Genomic DNA, 19,703 nt, shown 5'->3' on the forward strand with positions numbered 1-19,703 from the left:
TGCAGGGAGCAGATACAGTCACGGGGCGGTTACAGTCACGGGAGATGCAGGGAGCGGTTACAGTCACAGGAGATGCAGGGAGCAGATACAGTCACGGGAGATGCAGGGAGCAGATACAGTCACAGGGGAGATGCAGGGAGCAGATACAGTCACAGGAGATGCAGGGAGCAGATACATTCACAGGGGAGATGCAGGGAGCAGATACAGTCACGGGAGATGCAGGGAGCAGATACAGTCACGGGAGATGCAGGGAGCAGTTACAGTTACGGGAGATGCAGGGAGCAGTTACAGTCACAGGAGATGCAGGGAGCAGATACAGTCACAGGAGATGCAGGGAGCAGTTACAGTCACGGGAGATGCAGGGAGCAGTTACAGTCACGGGGCGGTTACAGTCACGGGAGATGCAGGGAGCGGTTACAGTCACGGGAGATGCAGGGAGCAGATACAGTCACAGGAGATGCAGGGAGCAGATACAGTCACAGGGGAGATGCAGGGAGCAGATACAGTCACAGGGGAGATGCAGGGAGCAGATACAGTCACAGGAGATGCAGGGAGCAGATACAGTCACACGGGAGATGCAGGGAGCAGATACAGTCACAGGAGATGCAGGGAGCAGATACAGTCACAGGAGATGCAGGGAGCAGATACAGTCACAGGGGAGATGCAGGGAGCAGATACAGTCACAGGGGAGATGCAGGGAGCAGATACAGTCACAGGGGAGATGCAGGGAGCAGATACAGTCACAGGAGATGCAGGGAGCAGATACAGTCACACGGGAGATGCAAGGAGCAGATACAGTCACAGGAGATGCAGGGAGCAGATACAGTCACAGGAGATGCAGGGAGCAGATACAGTCACAGGGGAGATGCAGGGAGCAGATACAGTCACACGGGAGATGCAGGGAGCAGATACAGTCACACGGGAGATGCAGGGAGCAGATACAGTCACAGGAGATGCAGGGAGCAGATACAGTCACAGGAGATGCAGGGAGCAGATACAGTCACAGGGGAGATGCAGGGAGCAGATACAGTCACAGGGGAGATGCAGGGAGCAGATATAGTCACAGGAGATGCATGGAGCAGATACAGTCACGGGAGATGCAGGGAGCAGATACAGTCACAGGGGAGATGGAGGGAGCAGATACAGTCACGGGAGATGCAGGGAGCAGATACAGTCACGGGAGATGCAGGGAGCAGATACAGTCACAGGGGAGATGCAGGGAGCAGATACAGTCACATGGGAGGTGCAGGGGGCAGATACAGTCACAGGGGAGATGCAGGGAGCAGATACAGTCACAGGGGAGATGCAGGGAGCAGATACAGTCACAGGGGAGATGCAGGGAGCAGATACAGTCACAGGAGATGCAGGGAGCAGATACAGTCACACGGGAGATGCAGGGAGCAGATACAGTCACAGGGGAGATGCAGGGAGCAGATACAGTCACAGGAGATGCAGGGAGCAGATACAGTCACAGGAGATGCAGGGAGCAGATACAGTCACAGGGGAGATGCAGGGAGCAGATACAGTCACAGGGGAGATGCAGGGAGCAGATACAGTCACAGGGGAGATGCAGGGAGCAGATACAGTCACAGGAGATGCAGGGAGCAGATACAGTCACACGGGAGATGCAGGGAGCAGATACAGTCACAGGAGATGCAGGGAGCAGATACAGTCACAGGAGATGCAGGGAGCAGATACAGTCACAGGGGAGATGCAGGGAGCAGATACAGTCACAGGAGATGCAGGGAGCAGATACAGTCACACGGGAGATGCAGGGAGCAGATACAGTCACAGGAGATGCAGGGAGCAGATACAGTCACAGGAGATGCAGGGAGCAGATACAGTCACAGGGGAGATGCAGGGAGCAGATACAGTCACAGGGGAGATGCAGGGAGCAGCTACAGTCAGAGGGGAGATGCAGGGAGCAGATACAGTCACAGGAGATGCAGGGAGCAGATACAGTCACAGGAGATGCAGGGAGCAGCTACAGTCACAGAAGATGCAGGGAGCAGATACAGTCACAGGAGATGCAGGGAGCAGATACAGTCACAGGGGAGATGCAGGGAGCAGATGCAGTCACAGGAGATGCAGGGAGCAGATACAGTCACACGGGAGATGCAAGGAGCAGATACAGTCACAGGAGATGCAGGGAGCAGATACAGTCACAGGGGAGATGCAGGGAGCAGATACAGTCACAGGGGAGATGCAGGGAGCAGATACAGTCACAGGAGATGCAGGGAGCAGATACAGTCACACGGGAGATGCAAGGAGCAGATACAGTCACAGGAGATGCAGGGAGCAGATACAGTCACAGGAGATGCAGGGAGCAGATACAGTCACAGGGGAGATGCAGGGAGCAGATACAGTCACAGGAGATGCAGGGAGCAGATACAGTCACACGGGAGATGCAGGGAGCAGATACAGTCACACGGGAGATGCAGGGAGCAGATACAGTCACAGGAGATGCAGGGAGCAGATACAGTCACAAGAGATGCAGGGAGCAGATACAGTCACAGGGGAGATGCAGGGAGCAGATACAGTCACAGGGGAGATGCAGGGAGCAGATACAGTCACAGGAGATGCATGGAGCAGATACAGTCACGGGAGATGCAGGGAGCAGATACAGTCACAGGGGAGATGGAGGGAGCAGATACAGTCACGGGAGATGCAGGGAGCAGATACAGTCACGGGAGATGCAGGGAGCAGATACAGTCACGGGAGATGCAGGGAGCAGATACAGTCACAGGGGAGATGCAGGGAGCAGATACAGTCACATGGGAGGTGCAGGGGGCAGATACAGTCACAGGGGAGATGCAGGGAGCAGATACAGTCACAGGGGAGATGCAGGGAGCAGATACAGTCACAGGGGAGATGCAGGGAGCAGATACAGTCACAGGAGATGCAGGGAGCAGATACAGTCACACGGGAGATGCAGGGAGCAGATACAGTCACAGGGGAGATGCAGGGAGCAGATACAGTCACAGGAGATGCAGGGAGCAGATACAGTCACAGGAGATGCAGGGAGCAGATACAGTCACAGGGGAGATGCAGGGAGCAGATACAGTCACAGGGGAGATGCAGGGAGCAGATACAGTCACAGGGGAGATGCAGGGAGCAGATACAGTCACAGGAGATGCAGGGAGCAGATACAGTCACACGGGAGATGCAGGGAGCAGATACAGTCACAGGAGATGCAGGGAGCAGATACAGTCACAGGAGATGCAGGAAGCAGATACAGTCACAGGGGAGATGCAGGGAGCAGATACAGTCACAGGAGATGCAGGGAGCAGATACAGTCAAACGGGAGATGCAGGGAGCAGATACAGTCACAGGAGATGCAGGGAGCAGATACAGTCACAGGAGATGCAGGGAGCAGATACAGTCACAGGGGAGATGCAGGGAGCAGATACAGTCACAGGGGAGATGCAGGGAGCAGCTACAGTCAGAGGGGAGATGCAGGGAGCAGATACAGTCGCAGGAGATGCAGGGAGCAGATACAGTCACAGGAGATGCAGGGAGCAGCTACAGTCACAGAAGATGCAGGGAGCAGATACAGTCACAGGAGATGCAGGGAGCAGATACAGTCACAGGGGAGATGCAGGGAGCAGATGCAGTCACAGGTGAGATGCAGGGAGCAGATACAGTTACGGGAGATGCAGGGAGCAGTTAGTCACGGGAGATGCAGGGAGCAGTTACAGTCACGGGGCGGTTACAGTCACCGGAGATGCAGGGAGCGGTTACAGTCACGGGAGATGCAGGGAGCAGATACAGTCACGGGAGATGCAGGGAGCGGTTACAGTCACGGGAGATGCAGGGAGCGGTTACAGTCACGAGAGATGCAGGGAGTAGATACAGTCACAGGAGATGCAGGGAGCAGTTACAGTCACAGGAGATGCAGGGAGCGGTTACAGTCACAGGGGAGATGCAGGGAGCAGTTACAGTCACAGGAGATGCAGGGAGCAGATACAGTCACAGGGGAGATGCAGGGAGCAGATACAGTCACAGGAGATGCAGGGAGCGGTTACAGTCACAGGGGAGATGCAGGGAGCGGCTACAGTCACAGGGGAGATGCCGGGAGCAGATACAGTCATGGGAGATGCAGGGAGCAGATACAGTCACGGGAGATGCAGGGAGCAGATACAGTCACAGGAGATGCAGGGAGCAGATACAGTCACGGGAAATGCAGGGAGCAGATACAGTCACGGGAGATGCAGGGAGCAGATACAGTCACGTGAGATGCAGGGAGCAGATACAGTCACGGGAGATGCAGGGAGCAGATACAGTCACGGGAGATGCAGGGAGCAGATACAGTCACAGGGGAGATGCAGGGAGCAGATACAGTCACAGGAGATGCAGGGAGCAGATACATTCACAGGGGAGATGCAGGGAGCAGATACAGTCACGGGAGATGCAGGGAGCAGATACAGTCACGGGAGATGCAGGGAGCAGTTACAGTTACGGGAGATGCAGGGAGCAGTTACAGTCACGGGAGATGCAGGGAGCAGATACAGTCACGGGGCGGTTACAGTCACGGGAGATGCAGGGAGCGGTTACAGTCACAGGAGATGCAGGGAGCAGATACAGTCACGGGAGATGCAGGGAGCAGATACAGTCACAGGGGAGATGCAGGGAGCAGATACAGTCACAGGAGATGCAGGGAGCAGATACATTCACAGGGGAGATGCAGGGAGCAGATACAGTCACGGGAGATGCAGGGAGCAGATACAGTCACGGGAGATGCAGGGAGCAGTTACAGTTACGGGAGATGCAGGGAGCAGTTACAGTCACAGGAGATGCAGGGAGCAGATACAGTCACAGGAGATGCAGGGAGCAGTTACAGTCACGGGAGATGCAGGGAGCAGTTACAGTCACGGGGCGGTTACAGTCACGGGAGATGCAGGGAGCGGTTACAGTCACGGGAGATGCAGGGAGCAGATACAGTCACGGGAGATGCAGGGAGCGGTTACAGTCACGGGAGATGCAGGGAGCGGTTACAGTCACGGGAGATGCAGGGAGCGATTACAAGGGGCGGTTACAGTCACAGGAGATGCAGGGAGAGGTTACAAGGGACAGTTATAGTCACGGGAGATGCAGGGAGCAGATACAGTCACGGGGCGGTTACAGTCACGGGAGATGCAGGGAGTGGTTACAGTCACGGGAGATGCAGGGAGCAGTTACAGTCACGGGAGATGCAGGGAGCAGTTACAGTCACGGGAGATGCAGGGAGCGGTTACAGTCACGGGAGATGCAGGGAGGGGTTACAAGAGGCGGTTACAGTCACTGGAGATGCAGGGAGAGGTTACAAGGGACGGTTATAGTCACGGGAGATGCAGGGAGCAGATACAGTCACGGGGCGGTTAGTCACGGGAGATGCAGGGAGTGGTTACAGTCACGGGAGATGCAGGGAGCAGTTACAAGGGGCGGTTACAGTCACGGGAGATGCAGGGAGAGGTTACAAGGGACGGTTATAGTCACGGGAGATGCAGGGAGCAGATACAGTCACGGGGCGGTTACAGTCACGGGAGATGCAGGGAGTGGTTACAAGGGGCGGTTACAGTCACGGGAGATGCAGGGAGCAGTCACAGGGGGCGGTTACAGTCACATGGAAGATGCAGGGAGCCGTTACAGTCACGGTGCGGTGTGGGGAGCGGTTACAGTCATTAGGGTAGTCCTGGGATTGGTCACAGTAATGGTGTCGGGATGGGATCAGTTATAGTCGCAGGGCCGGTGCAGGGATCAGTTACAGTCAAGGGGATTGGTAACGGTCACGGGACCAGTGCAGGGATCGGTTACAGTCACGGTGACAGTGCAAGATGCGGTTACAGTCATGGGGGCAGTGCAGGGAGCAGTTGCAGTCATGGGGGGCAGTGCAGGGAGCGGTTACCGTCATGGGGCCATTGCAGGGAGCAGTTACAGTCACGGAGCTGTGCAATGAGCGGGTATGGTCACGGGGACGGTACAGGGATCGATTACAGTCACAGGGAAGGTGTGGGGATTGGATAGAGTCGAGGGGAGTGGAGCGCCCGCTAAGACCCTGGGGTACTCAGAACGGGCCGGTTCTTAAAGGGATGTATCACAGTGGCAGTAACTCAGTCGGTGGCCCTGGGCGTCCAATAAAAGGAGTTAAAAGTGTAATGGGGAACAAAGTCTGAAGAGTAGTAATGTTCATGACGCCACCTGTGGTACTCAGCCAGGGATGGCCGACGCTGCTTAAAGGGGTCCACTGGGGATGATGGTATTGCAGCAGAGGTGGTATATCTCCCCTCAGGTAGAGCTTAGTCCCCAGGGCTCCCGGTGCAGTTGGTAAGGATGATAGATGGTGAAATGCAGGAAAGAATTGGAGGACACAAAGTTGAAGTCTCTTTACCTTTTACTGTGATGACGTTCAGGTACACAAATTACAGGTGCTCTTTGGAATCTGGGCAGCTTGGAAGCGATTCGGAATCCTCCTAGCCAGGTGGGGCTGGAAGCCTTCCTTTCTGCACTGTGTTCTCAGTCCCTTGCTGCTGGAGGCTTCAGCTGCTTGAGGCTTCATACAAGGTCCTCACTCACTCTGTCCTCATAGGTGGACACTACCCGCATGGCAGGCAACTCGAGCCTTTTTACAGGTGTCCCTTCTCGTGGTGATTCTGGGCTCAAATCTGCTGCTGTGCCTTCGGTTGTAATTGTGGCCAGGAGACTTGGAATCTCCTGGCCGGTTTCTGCTGTGGGGCATAGTTACCCCCACAACATCAGACTTCCGGCCTCCGCTTTCTTGCACTTGAACCTGGAGGGAGCCCACTCGCAGCTCCACTCCAGTTTCTCTCTCCTCCTGTGCTCCTTCTCCCCTCACTGTCTCCTACAGACTGACTGCTAACTATTCCTCCAGCCAAAATATATAAGGAAGCTACCCTCAAACAGGGTCAAGAGCTCCCCCTTCTGGCCTGGAGTCAGAACAGAGTTGTATGTACATGTTACCTGTTAAGGGGATTGTTCTCGCTTCCAGGGATGGCATCACCCTGCCCGTGAGGAAGGTAATACCACTGTGACAACCGGATTCCAGGGGTGTCACAGGAGCAGTGCAGGGAGCGCTTACAGTCACCGGGACAGTGCATGGAGCTGCTACAGTCATGGAGACGGTGCAGCGAGCGGTTACAGTCAAGATGAGCAATTACAGTCATGGGGCCGATGCAGGGAGTGGTTATAGTCAATGGGGGGGTATAGAGATCGGTTACAGTCACTCAGGCGGTTGTATTGCCAAGTTTTTAACACTAATTTTCAGATACGGCTTTAACGAAGGCTACTACTTGTGATATAACACAGTTTTATTTCAAAGTACTAAATTAGATGCAGAGAGCTGTTACAATCACTGTGGCAGGGCAGGGAGCGGTTACAGTGACGGGGTGGTGAAGAGAGCAGTTATAGTCACGGAGGCGGTACAGGGACTGGTTACAGTCACGGGGCTGTACAAGGAGCAGTTACAGTCATGGGTGGTGCAGAAAGTGGTTACCGGCAAAAGGAGTGGTTACAGTCAGGGGGCCGATGCAGAGATCAGTTGCAGTCACGGGGGCAGTGAAGGGAGCTGTTACAATCAAGGGGGTGATACAGGAAGCAGTTATAGTCACAGGAGCAGTACAGGGATCGGATACAGTCATGGGGCAGTGTGGAGATCAGTTACGGGGCGGTGCGGGGAGCAGTTACAGTCAGTAGTAGTGCAGGCAGCACTTACAGTCTCGGGGGCGGTGCAATGAGTGGCTACAGTCATGAGGGCGGTGCAGGGAGAGGTTAGTCACTGGTCACTATACTGTGAGCGTGGCTGTAATCGCTCCCCGCACTGACTGACATTCTGCTGTCCGTAGTATGTGTGTGTGCAGAGCAGGCTGTCAGTCACTGTGTCAGGGAGTGAGGTCAGTGCAGTCAGTCACTGTATAGTGAGTGATTATAACCGCCCCTAGCATACCTCCCAACCGTCCCTCATTGTGCGGGACTGCCCCAGATCTGATGCTTGTCCCGGCTGTCCTGCACTGGATGCAGAGCTTCCCGCAGACAGAACAGTTGATGCTGCTGTCACACGCCCCCTTTTGTAAGGCCACGCCCCTTCCCCGTCGGTGTGTTCCTGAGTCTCCCAGTGTGCCTCACAGTTCAGAGAGAGGGGACACCTGAGGGGACATAACACAGCCGAACACAGCCTGGGTGCCGGCGGCAATGTAAGCAGCAGGCCATGAGTGGACTGGAGGCTGCTAATGGGACAGATGCAGATCAGTGAGTAGTGGATGTCACAGAGATGACTCCTCCGTCCAGTGCATTGTGGAGGAGGAGCAGCTGCAGCTCCCTGGGAGAGAGTGACAACACTAATCAATGTGGCTGCTTTATTTCCCCAGGCATAAAAGGGCTAAGCCCCTATGACAGTCAGTCACTGTATCATCATGTGCTAATTACAAGCTGCAGCTCCGCTCGGTACACTTCGTACACAGACACACACACGCGGCTCTGCTCGGTGCACCTCGTACACACACGCGGCTCCGTTCGGTTCACCTCGTACACGCACGCGCAGCTCCGCTCGGTTCACCTCGTGTACACACACGCGGCTCCGCTCGGTTTACCTCGTACACACACACGCGGCTCCGCTCGGTTCACCTCGTACACGCACGCGCGGCTCCGCTTGGTTCACCTCATGTACACACACGCGGCTCCGCTCGGTTCACCTCGTACACACACGCGGCTCCGCTCGGTTCACCTCGTGTACACCCACACGCGGCTCCGCTCGGTTCACCTCGTACACACACACGCGGCTCCGCTCGGTTCACCTCGTACACACACACGCGGCTCCGCTCGGTTCACCTCGTACACGCACGCGCGGCTCCGCTTGGTTCACCTCGTGTACACACACGCGGCTCCGCTCGGTTCACCTCGTACACACACGCGGCTCCGCTCGGTGCACCACACACACACGCGGCTCCGCTTGGTACACCTCACACACGCACGCGGCTCCGCTTGGTACACCTCGTACACACATGGCTCCGCTCGGTGCACCTCGTACTGTGAAAGGTGTACGGAGCAGAGTCGTGTGTAAGAGGTGTACGGAGCCATGTGTACGAGGTGTACGGAGCCATGTGTACGAGGTGTACGGAGCACAGCCGCGTGTGTACGAGGTGTACGGAGCGGAGCAGCATGTGAAAGGTGTACGGAGCAGAGTCATGTGTACGAGGTGTACGGAGCACAGCCGCATGTGTACGGAGCGGAGCCACGTGTGTACAAGGTGTACGCAGCGGAGTCGTGTGTACGGAGCGGAGCAGCATGTGAAAGGTGTACGGAACGGAGTCGTGTGTACGAGCTGTACAGAGCCGTGTGTACGAGGTGTACGGAGCACAGCCGCGTGTGTACAAGGTGTACGGAGCGGAGCAGCATGTGAAAGGTGTACGGAGTGGAGCCGTGTGTGTACAAGGTGTACGGAGCACAGCCGCGTGTATACGAGGTGTACGGAGCGGAGCAGCATGTGAAAGGTGTACGGAGCAAAGTCGTGTGTAAGAGGTGTACGGAGCCGTGTGTACGAGGTGTACGGAGCACAGCCGCGTGTGTACGAGGTGTATGGAGCACAGCCGCGTGTGTACGAAGCACAGCCGCATGTGTACGAGGTGTACGGAGCACAGCCGCGTGTGTACGAGGTGTAAGGAGCACAGCCGCGTGTGTACGAGGTGTACGGAGCACAGCCGCGTGTGTACCAGGTGTACGGAGCGGAGCAGCATGTGAAAGGTGTACGGAGCGGAGTCGTGTGTAAGAGGTGTACGGAGCCATGTGTACGAGGTGTACGGAGCGGAGCAGCATGTGAAAGGTGTATGGAGCAGAGTCATGTGTACGAGGTGTACGGAGCACAGCCGCATGTTTACGAGGTGTACGGAGCGGAGCCACGTGTGTACGAGGTGTACAGAGCAGAGCCACGTGTGTACGAGGTGTGCGGAGCAGAGCCATGCGTGTACAAGGTATACGGAGCGGAGCAGCGTGTGCAATGTGTATAGAGCGGAGCCGTGTGTGTATGAGATGTATGGAGAGGAGCCGTATGTGTACGCAGCGGAGCCGTGTGTGTGGAAGGTATACGGAGCGGAGCAGCGTGTGCAATGTGTATGGAGCGGAGCGGTGTGTGTATGAGGTGTACGGAGTAGTGCCATGTGTACGAGATGTATGGAGCGGAGCCGTGTGTGTATGAGGTGTATGGAGCGGAGCCGTGTATGAGGTATATGGAGCGGAGCTGAATGTGTACGAGGTGTACGGAGCGGAGCCGTGTGTGTATGAGATGTATGGAGTGGAGCCGTGTGTGCAAAGTGTACTGAGCGCAGCCGCGTGTGTAGGAGTAGCTATGCGTGGCCATTATACGGTACGAAGTATCATGTGCGGCCAATATACAGTATGGAGCATCATGTGCAGTCATTATACAGTATGGAGCATCATGTGTGGCCATTGTACAGTATGGAGCATCATGTGTGGCCATTGTACAGTATGGAGTATCATCTGTGGCCATTGTACAGTATGGAGCATCATGTGTGGCCATTGTACAGTATGGAGCATCATGTGTGGCCATTGTACAGTATGGAGCATCATCTGTGGCCATTGTACAGTATGGAGCATCATGTGTGGCCATTGTACAGTGTGGAGCATTATATGGGGCCATTGTACAGTATGGAGCATCGCATCATGTGTGGCCATTGTACAGTATGGAGCATCATGTGTGGCCATTATACAGTATGTAGCATCATGTGTGGCCATTGTACAGTATGGAGCATCTTGTGCGGCCATTGTACAGTATGGAGCATCATGTGTGGCCATTGTACAGTATGGAGCATCATGTGTGGCCATTATACAGTATGTAGCATCATGTGGCCATTGTACAGTATAGAGCATCATGTGTGGCCATTATACAGTATGGAGCATCATGTGCGGCCATTATACAGTATGGAGCATCATGTGTGGCCAATATACAGTATAGAGCATCATGTGTGGCCTTTATACAGTATAAAGCATCATGTGCGGCCATTATACAGTATTGAGCATCATGTGCGGCCATTATACAGTATTGAGCATCATGTGTGGCCATTATACAGTATGGAGCATCATGTGTGGCCATTATACAGTATAGAGCATCATGTGTGGCCTTTATACAGTATAGAGCATCATGTGCGGCCATTATACAGAATGGAGCATCATGTGGGGCTATTATACAGTACGGAGCATCATGTGCGGCCATTATACAGTATGGAGCATCATGTGTGGCCATCATACAGTATGGAGCATCATGTGTGGCCATTATACAGTATGTAGCATCATGTGTGGCCATTGTACAGTATGGAGCATCTTGTGCGGCCATTGTGCAGTATGGAGCATCATGTGTGGCCATTGTACAGTATGGAGCATCATGTGTGGCCTTTATACAGTATAGAGCATCATGTGCGGCCATTATACAGTATTGAGCATCATGTGCGGCCATTATACAGTATTGAGCATCATCTGTGGCCATTGTACAGTATGGAGCATCATGTGTGGCCATTGTACAGTATGGAGCATCATGTGTGGCCATTGTACAGTATGGAGCATCATCTGTGGCCATTGTACAGTATGGAGCATCATGTGTGGCCATTGTACAGTATGGAGCATTATATGGGGCCATTGTACAGTATGGAGCATCGCATCATGTGTGGCCATTGTACAGTATGGAGCATCATGTGTGGCCATTATACAGTATGTAGCATCATGTGTGGCCATTGTACAGTATGGAGCATCTTGTGCGGCCATTGTACAGTATGGAGCATCATGTGTGGCCATTGTACAGTATGGAGCATCATGTGTGGCCATTATACAGTATGTAGCATCATGTGTGGCCATTGTACAGTATAGAGCATCATGTGTGGCCTTTATACAGTATAGAGCATCATGTGTGGCCATTATACAGTATGGAGCATCATGTGCGGCCATTATACAGTATGGAGCATCATGTGCGGCCATTATACAGTATTGAGCATCATGTGCGGCCATTATACAGTATTGAGCATCATGTGTGGCCATTATACAGTATGGAGCATCATGTGCGGCCATTATACAGTATGGAGCATCATGTGCGGCCATTATACAGTATTGAGCATCATGTGCGGCCATTATACAGTATTGAGCATCATGTGTGGCCATTATACAGTATGGAGCATCATGTGCGGCCATTATACAGTATGGAGCATCATGTGGGGCCATTATACAGTATGGAGCATCATGTGTGGCCATTATACAGTATGGAGCATCATGTGTGGCCATCATACAGTATGGAGCATCATGTGTGGCCATTATACAGTATGGAGCACTGTGTGGCCATATTTTTTTGTTTATAATTATTCTTTATGAACAGTGTGATCAGCAGTGCTAAATGGGTGTGGTTGGGACGTGGATATGGGTGTGACTAGTGAATGGGTGTGGTCAGAGGCGTGGCCTAAAATTTGCAGCGGCGCGCAAACTTTGTCCCTCTTTCCCACCTTCAAAAGTTGGGAGGTATGCCCCTAGGACTAGAAGTGTGCAGCTGTGGGGAGAATAAAAACAACATTTTCTCTCTGTAGCTGCTGCTCCAGTAAGTCCACCAGACAGGACCTGCCTGCAGAAGACCACTGTATCTGTAATGTTTCTGGTAGGTAACAGGTTCCCCACAGAGCTTTTTAAAACAACACAGATTATCCACTGTATATTCACTTGCAAAAAATCTGCTGCATTTTACAGTGCCAGTGAAGTGGGTGAGATTTTAAGAAATGTCATGCACTTGCTGCACAATATATCTGCTGCGTAAAGTGAGAGGAGCTTCGGGTTCATGTTGCAGACATAGGTGCGAATTTCCCCCTTTGCAGCCTCCCTGCACCTTTTTGGCAGTGTTACTACAGCAGTATATACCTCCGATGCTGAAGGTCCACAGTGGATATGTTCTGTGGGAGAGAACACAGCCGGGAGCGTTAAAGGGCTTGCTACAATATTAAATATCTTATTCACTGATCAGATTGTAGAAAAAATCTTGTCAGTATATACAGTACTAGCTATTGAACCCGTTCTACGCCCGGGTGGCGAGCATTTATATTGGTGTATGGTCTCCATCATGTGCTGCTGCCATCCTGCGTCCGTTCTGTCATGTGCTGCTGCCATCCTGCGCCCGTTCTGTCATGTGCTGCTGCCATCCTGCGCCCATTCTGTCATGTGCTGCTGCCATCCTGCGCCCGTTCTGTCATGTGCTGCTGCCATCCTGCGCCCGTTCTGTCATGCGCTGCTGCCATCCTGCGCCCTTTCTGTCATGCGCTGCTGCCATCCTGCGCCCGTTCTGTCATGTGCTGCTCCCATCCGGCGCCCGTTCTGTCATGTGCTGCTCCCATCCTGCGCCCGTTCTGTCATGTGCTGCTCCCATCCTGCGCCCGTTATGTCATGCGCTGCTGCCATCCTGCGCCCGTTCTGTCATGCGCTGCTGCCATCCTGCGCCCGTTCTGTCATGCGCTGCTGCCATCCTGCGCCCGTTCTGTCATGTGCTGCTCCCATCCTGCCCCCGTTCTGTCATGCGCTGCTGCCATCCTGCGCCCGTTCTGTCATGTGCTGCTCCCATCCTGCTGCCATCCTGCGCCCGTTATGTCATGCGCTGCTGCCATCCTGCGCCCATCCTGTCATGTGCTGCTGCCATCCTGCGCCCGTTCTGTCATGTGCTGCCCGCCATCCTGCGCCCGTTCTGTCATGTGCTGCTGCCATCCTGCGCCCGTTCTGTCATGTGCTGCTGCCATCCTGCGCCCGTTCTGTCATGCGCTGCTGCCATCCTGCGCCCGTTCTGTCATGTGCTGCTGCCATCCTGCGCCCGTTCTGTCATGTGCTGCTCCCATCCTGCGCCACTATTGTATTATATGCCCCCGTATGCTGCTGCCATATAAAAAAGAAAAAATACCATACTCACCTATCGTCCGGCTCCACTGCAGGTGTGTCTTCAAGAAAATGGTGCCGGAAAGCGCGGACTGCGCAGGTGCCGATTCCTGCTGCCGGAATCGGCGCCTGCGCAGTCCGCGCTCTCCGGCGCCATTTTCTTGAAGACACACCTGCAGTGGAGCCGGAGTGTGTGTTCAAGAAAATGGCGCCGGAAAGCGCGGACTGCGCAGGTGCCGATTCCGGCAGCAGGAATCGGCGCCTGCGCAGTCCGCGCTTTCCGGCGCCATTTTCTTGAACACACACTCCGGCTCCTCTGCCTGTGACTGGACTCTGTCACAGCAGAGGAGCCGGGAGACGGAGCCGCACGCAGCGCTGGAACGGAGGACAGGTGAATATACTTACCCTCCCCTCCTGGCGCGTCCACGGTCCCTGACTCTCCGGTGGAGATCGCGGTATGCGTTCAGTGCTTACGCATACCGCGATCTCCTGGGAGCGTCACTCTGTGGGGGCCAGACTGCGCCGGCGCTTGCGCCTGCGCAGTCTATAAAGGCTTCGGACAGAGTGACGCTCCCAGCGTTATATTATAGATGCTGCTAAGAAATAGCTTACTTGTAGTGTGGCGCCATGTAGTGTTCACAGTGTGTCGCACGTGTCTAGTGTGTGCATGTCTATCTGAGGCAATGTTTGGTCTGTGCACTGTAGGTGATATCAGGGAAAAGAGCTGAGTACCTATACCATACCTTGGCTAAGGCCACATTCACACTAGCTGTATTTGGTCAGTATTTTACCTCAGTATGTGTAAGCCAAAACCAGGAGTGGAACAATCCGAGGAAAAGTGTAATAGAAACATATGCACCACTTCTGCATTTATCACCCACTCCTGGTTTTGGTTGATAAATACTGAGGTAAAATACTGACCAAATACTGCTAGTGTGACCGCAGCCTTAGTAATTTACTTTCAAAGTCAAATCAAATATACTGCCATGAAAAGAGCGATCTCCGTACTGATGCCGTAGCCCCATATCTGCCCTAACTACAAGTCTCTACAAATTACAGATCTCTTCTAAGGCTCCATCTACCGTAATCAAGGACGTCATGTGGCAGGACCTTACTGTATATCCCCAAATAATGTTTTTGGTTTTTTTTCTGCTAAACTTATAAACAAAGCTATTGTACTGTATATTTGTTACGCAGGCGATCTTTGGGGTGTCCAATTATACCATCGTAATTAAAGTAGATAAATGAGAGGTCTAGCATCCAATTAAAGTGTTCACATCCCTCTTGACACAAGAACACTCAGCTTACACGGTTTATGCTCTTCGAACCCTAAAAGTGGTTGTCCTTGTCCACTACTCAGACTAGCCCTTCTTACATACTAGATTTCCACCCCACCACCTTTCAAGCGATGTCGACTCCCAATCTCCCAGGTCGTGAGTGACATTGTTATGTGACGTAAGCACTGCAGCCAATCATTGGCTGCTGATAGGCTGCAGTCCTCACACTTTCTTTGGACATCCAAGGTTCATCTGAAGGAAGTGTGAGTGAAGCTCCTCATTAGTGACTTCTTATTACCTGTATTGTTCAATGGTATAACTATGTCACATAAGCCCTGGGAGAACCGCCAGCACTATCACTGGAACGGCACTGGAAGTGATGTATGTGGTCAGCGGTGTTCCACATTGCTGGCGCACCCGAAGTGGCACATGTGGTTCATCATGCTTTGGGGTCCACCGTTTTTCACCAACAGTGCCTGCACGCTGGATTTGACACATGCGGGTCACCAAATTCTGCGGTCCACTGACCGATGATGCAGCGATTGTGAAAGTGATTACATTGCACCCATAAGAGGTCCATTAGTCAGGTGTCCGGAAATAGAGGTATTGCCCGGGAGCTTTCCTATTTAAATGGATCTACTTTAGGGACATATACCCAACAGGAGGCCTTGTATATGCAACACCCGCTAGAGCCGTCGGGTACTCGGAACCAGGTCAGACGGTTCTTAAAGGGGTGGTCACAGCAGCGGTGACCCGGTCCGTGGTCCTGAGCGTGCAATGAAAAGGGATTGATGATGCAAAGGACTAAAGTTTATTTAGGAAAAGGAGATTATTAGTGACGCCACCTGTGGTACTCGGCCAGGGATGGCGACGCTGCTTAAAGGGAATGATGGTGATGCAGCTGGGATGGTTCTGCTCCCCACAGGTGGAGCTCGGGCCCCAGGGCTACCAAAACAGTTTATGAGAGATGGTGGACGTTGAAGTGCAGGAATAAGGGTGCAGGAATAACTAGAGGACTCAAGGGTTACAGTTTCCTTTACCTTTAATCCCAGGTTGCAGGTGCAGTCCAGGGCACAAGTCACAGCTGGTGATGGAGATCCGGGCAGCCTGGAAGCAATTCAGGATCCACCTAGCCAGGTGGGGTTGGAGGCCTTAGGCTTCTTTCACACTTCAGTTGTTTGGCGTCAGTCACTTCCGACATAGTGACGGGTCGACGGATCCGTCACAATTGTTGAGAAAACGGTTCTAACGGATCCGTTTTTTTGACGGATCCGTTACTTGGGGGTTGTCTGGGAAAAGAATCTACTTTTTGAGCATGCGCAATTGAAAAAGCGGATTGGGGCGACGGATCCGCCGAAATGACGGTCGCGACGGATCCGTCGCCCATAGGCTGCCATTCTATGGAATGTCGGACGCGATCCGCAATTTCGGCGATGACAAAAAACGTTATAATATCCGTCCATGTCTAGATGACGTCCGCCAAATTTCGACGGATCCGTCGCATGGCGGATGGAACGGATGACCATCCGTCACAATCCGTCGCTAATGCAAGTCTATGGGAAAATAACGGATCCGTCAAAAAAAAAAGACGGATCCGTTATTTGAGGAAAAACGCCAAACGACTGAAGTGTGAAAGAGGCCTTAGAAACACTACCCGCATGGCAGGCAGCTTGAGCCTGTTCCAGGTGTCACTCCCTCATGGTGACTCTGGGCTCTCGTATGCTGCTGTACCTTCGGGTGTCCAGTGGGGCCAGGAGGCCTGCAATCTCCTATCCTCTGGATTTAGTTGCCAGATCTCCAGTTCCCACACAGCCATGTACTCCGGTGTCCAGTCTTCGGCGCTCAGTCCTGGGGTGAGCTAAGTCCCCAGCTCCTATTCCACAGATTCTCCTCACTTCTTGCCTCTTCGTCCTTCACTGTCTGCTCCCTGACTAACACTAACTAACCCCGCCTCCAGACCAGAACTTATAGGGAAGTCCCCCAGAAAACCAGGTTAGAGCTCCCCCTTCTAGTCTGGAGTCAGGAAAGGTGTTGCATGCTGATTGGATTACCTGCTAAGGAGATCCCTCTTGCTTCCAGGCATGGCACCCCCCCCCCTGAGGAAGGCAATGCCACTGTGGCAACCAAACTCCTGGGGTGCCACATATACTGTCTGATGTAGCTGAGGCTACTTTCACACTAGCGTCGGAATCTCCCCGTCACAATGCGTCGGGGAGAGATTCCGATGCTAGCGTTTAGCGCATTGCACAATGGAGGCAGCGGATGCATTTCTCCGGCGCATCCGCTGCCCCATTGTAAGGTGCGGGGAGGTGGGGGCGGAGTTCCGGCCGCATATGCGCGGTCGGAAAAAGCGGTCCGTCAGGAGCAAAAACGTTACATGTAGCGTTTTTTGCTCCCGACGGTCCGCAGAAGCACGAAGCATCCGTCGCTCGACGGATGCGATGTGTGGCAATCCGTCGCAAATGCGTTGTCAATACAAGTCTATGGGGGAAAAAACGCATGCTGCAAGCACTTTTGCAGGATGCGTTTTTTCTGCAGAACGACGCATTGTGACGGATTGCAGAAAACGCTAGTGTGAAAGTAGCCTGAGTCCTCCATCCTGGCTGCTATATCCCCGATGAGTCCCAGGAGGGATGATACGCATGTGATACTGCTTCTGGCCAGCAGAGGGAGCCAAATCGCTGTGAATGCAAGGAGCCCTGACAGCAATGCAGATTTGTGTGTGAGAGCCCATTCACTTGCCAACTCTATTGTTTAGGGTCTAGTAAGTGCATTTCTTTTTTTTTGGGGGGGGGGGTCTGGTTTCTTTGGGGGCTAAATAGTAAACAGAGAATAATACATTTAAAAATGGAAATTCAATTATAAATACTGTATGTATTTAGCCAGTAGATGGCACCACATACAACAAATAAATAGGAAAAGAAATGACCATATAAATTACTGTAATAACCCTGAGTGGAGTATTCATCAAATGATATACAGCCATGAATAAATTATAAAAGGATATCACTTGTATTAAATATCACAAAAGGTTAAGAACAAGAGGACTACTTTATAATTTAATCATGGCTTTACCTAATTTGTGAATACCGTACATCTGATTAACATTTTTACTTGTACCATATACCGGTATGGTAACTGGATACTTTTTTTCCTGATTCCGCTTTTCTTGATAGTATAAACATCCACCAATTGCTGTGGCACAGTTCATGTAAAAATATAAGACACCCCCTGAAAATAAGCTATAGCTCATTTTTCGGTCCAAAAAATAATATAAGACCCTGTGTTATTTTTGGGAAAACACGGGTAGAGGCAGGGATCTTAAGTTAGTGGCACCACTTCAGCACTGGAATAAAAAATAACACTGCAGTGGTGCTTTAACATGAAGTTGAGTACATACAGGTATACAAACCAATCATATGCTGATCTTAAGTCACATGATACCACTATGCAAATTTACAAAAAAACCACAAGACTCTTCATGGCAATGGCAATGAGGGTGTTACAAATCTTTTAACTTGAGGGCTATATTCTAGCATTTCTCAGTATTTATCGATCATTCTTAACTTTATTTTTCTGGTTTTAGATTGTTTATTAATAAAATGGAGGAAAGACCCCTGGGCCTTGGCTCTCTTTCCTATATCAGTGATCACACTGGCTTTTATGGAACCATTAAACATTCTCCAGCTGACTTTGTGGTAACAGAAATTGATATCAATGGTCAACTCGTTACAGAAGTTTACACGGGAGTAACTGAAGAATTACAAACACAGCAAAGTAATGAACAAAACCTCAAAAAAGCCAAACTCTGCCCAAATCCTGCTAAGACTAAAGACAAAGCTGATGGAGCTTCCAGTGATAAATGTGAGGCTGTGATTGAAAAAGTTGACAATGTTCTTGAGGATGAGGAGCTTCCCAGTTGTGAGGAAGACCAATATAACGTGCTTAACACTTTGTTGTGTCTAGATATACAAGAGTCCCTCTTTAACCTTGCTTCGTCGGTAAGATCTGCCTTCAATACGAATGAATCCAGAGGTGAGCATTGTGAACTTTCTTTGGGCCTATTTCCGGACAAAAATGTCAGAGCCAGTCTCCACAGTGCCGTGCGTCAGACATTCCCATTCCTCCTTACTTTTACCAGAAGCACTGAGGTTCTCGTAAAACCAAACCAGGATTACCAAGAGCTTTCCTTGCTGACGTCTGAAGAGGAGGCAGACAAATTCTTTACCTTTTTAGATGCAAAAGTAGAAGACTCCAGGTTTACATTTCTTCCAGATGTGTGTAAAGAACATAGGACATCTGTGCATCATTTCATCAGTAAAAGATTCGGGAAGCTGGTTGAAACCAAGTCCTTTTCCGAGAAAGGCGCTGATGGACTACAGAAAGTGTGCATAACTGTAAGATTCAGGGAGAGGAAGGGCTCATCTGGAAAGAGACACCGATCAGAGGAAAATGCTGAGATATTTACAGGTAGGAGTTACTCCGCTGCTGTGATTTTCAGCACGCAGGACCACATCGTCAATTTTGGAAAAT

General features: G+C 52.1%; 1 protein-coding gene across 1 annotated transcript in view; it reads left to right on the forward strand.

Annotated features, from left to right (window-relative positions):
• PUS7L (pseudouridine synthase 7 like) overlaps positions 1-19,703 on the forward strand; it is a 103,367-nt gene that overhangs the window by 45,847 nt on the left and 37,817 nt on the right. The window contains exon 2 of the mRNA XM_069764736.1: positions 18,757-19,640. Within this exon, the coding sequence (XP_069620837.1) occupies positions 18,773-19,640 (868 nt within the window). The 5' untranslated portion in view covers positions 18,757-18,772. The remainder of the gene's footprint in view (positions 1-18,756; positions 19,641-19,703) is intronic.

The sequence above is a fragment of the Ranitomeya imitator genome, chromosome 4 (assembly GCF_032444005.1).
Source record: "Ranitomeya imitator isolate aRanImi1 chromosome 4, aRanImi1.pri, whole genome shotgun sequence".
In the NCBI taxonomy this organism is placed as follows: domain Eukaryota; kingdom Metazoa; phylum Chordata; class Amphibia; order Anura; family Dendrobatidae; genus Ranitomeya; species Ranitomeya imitator.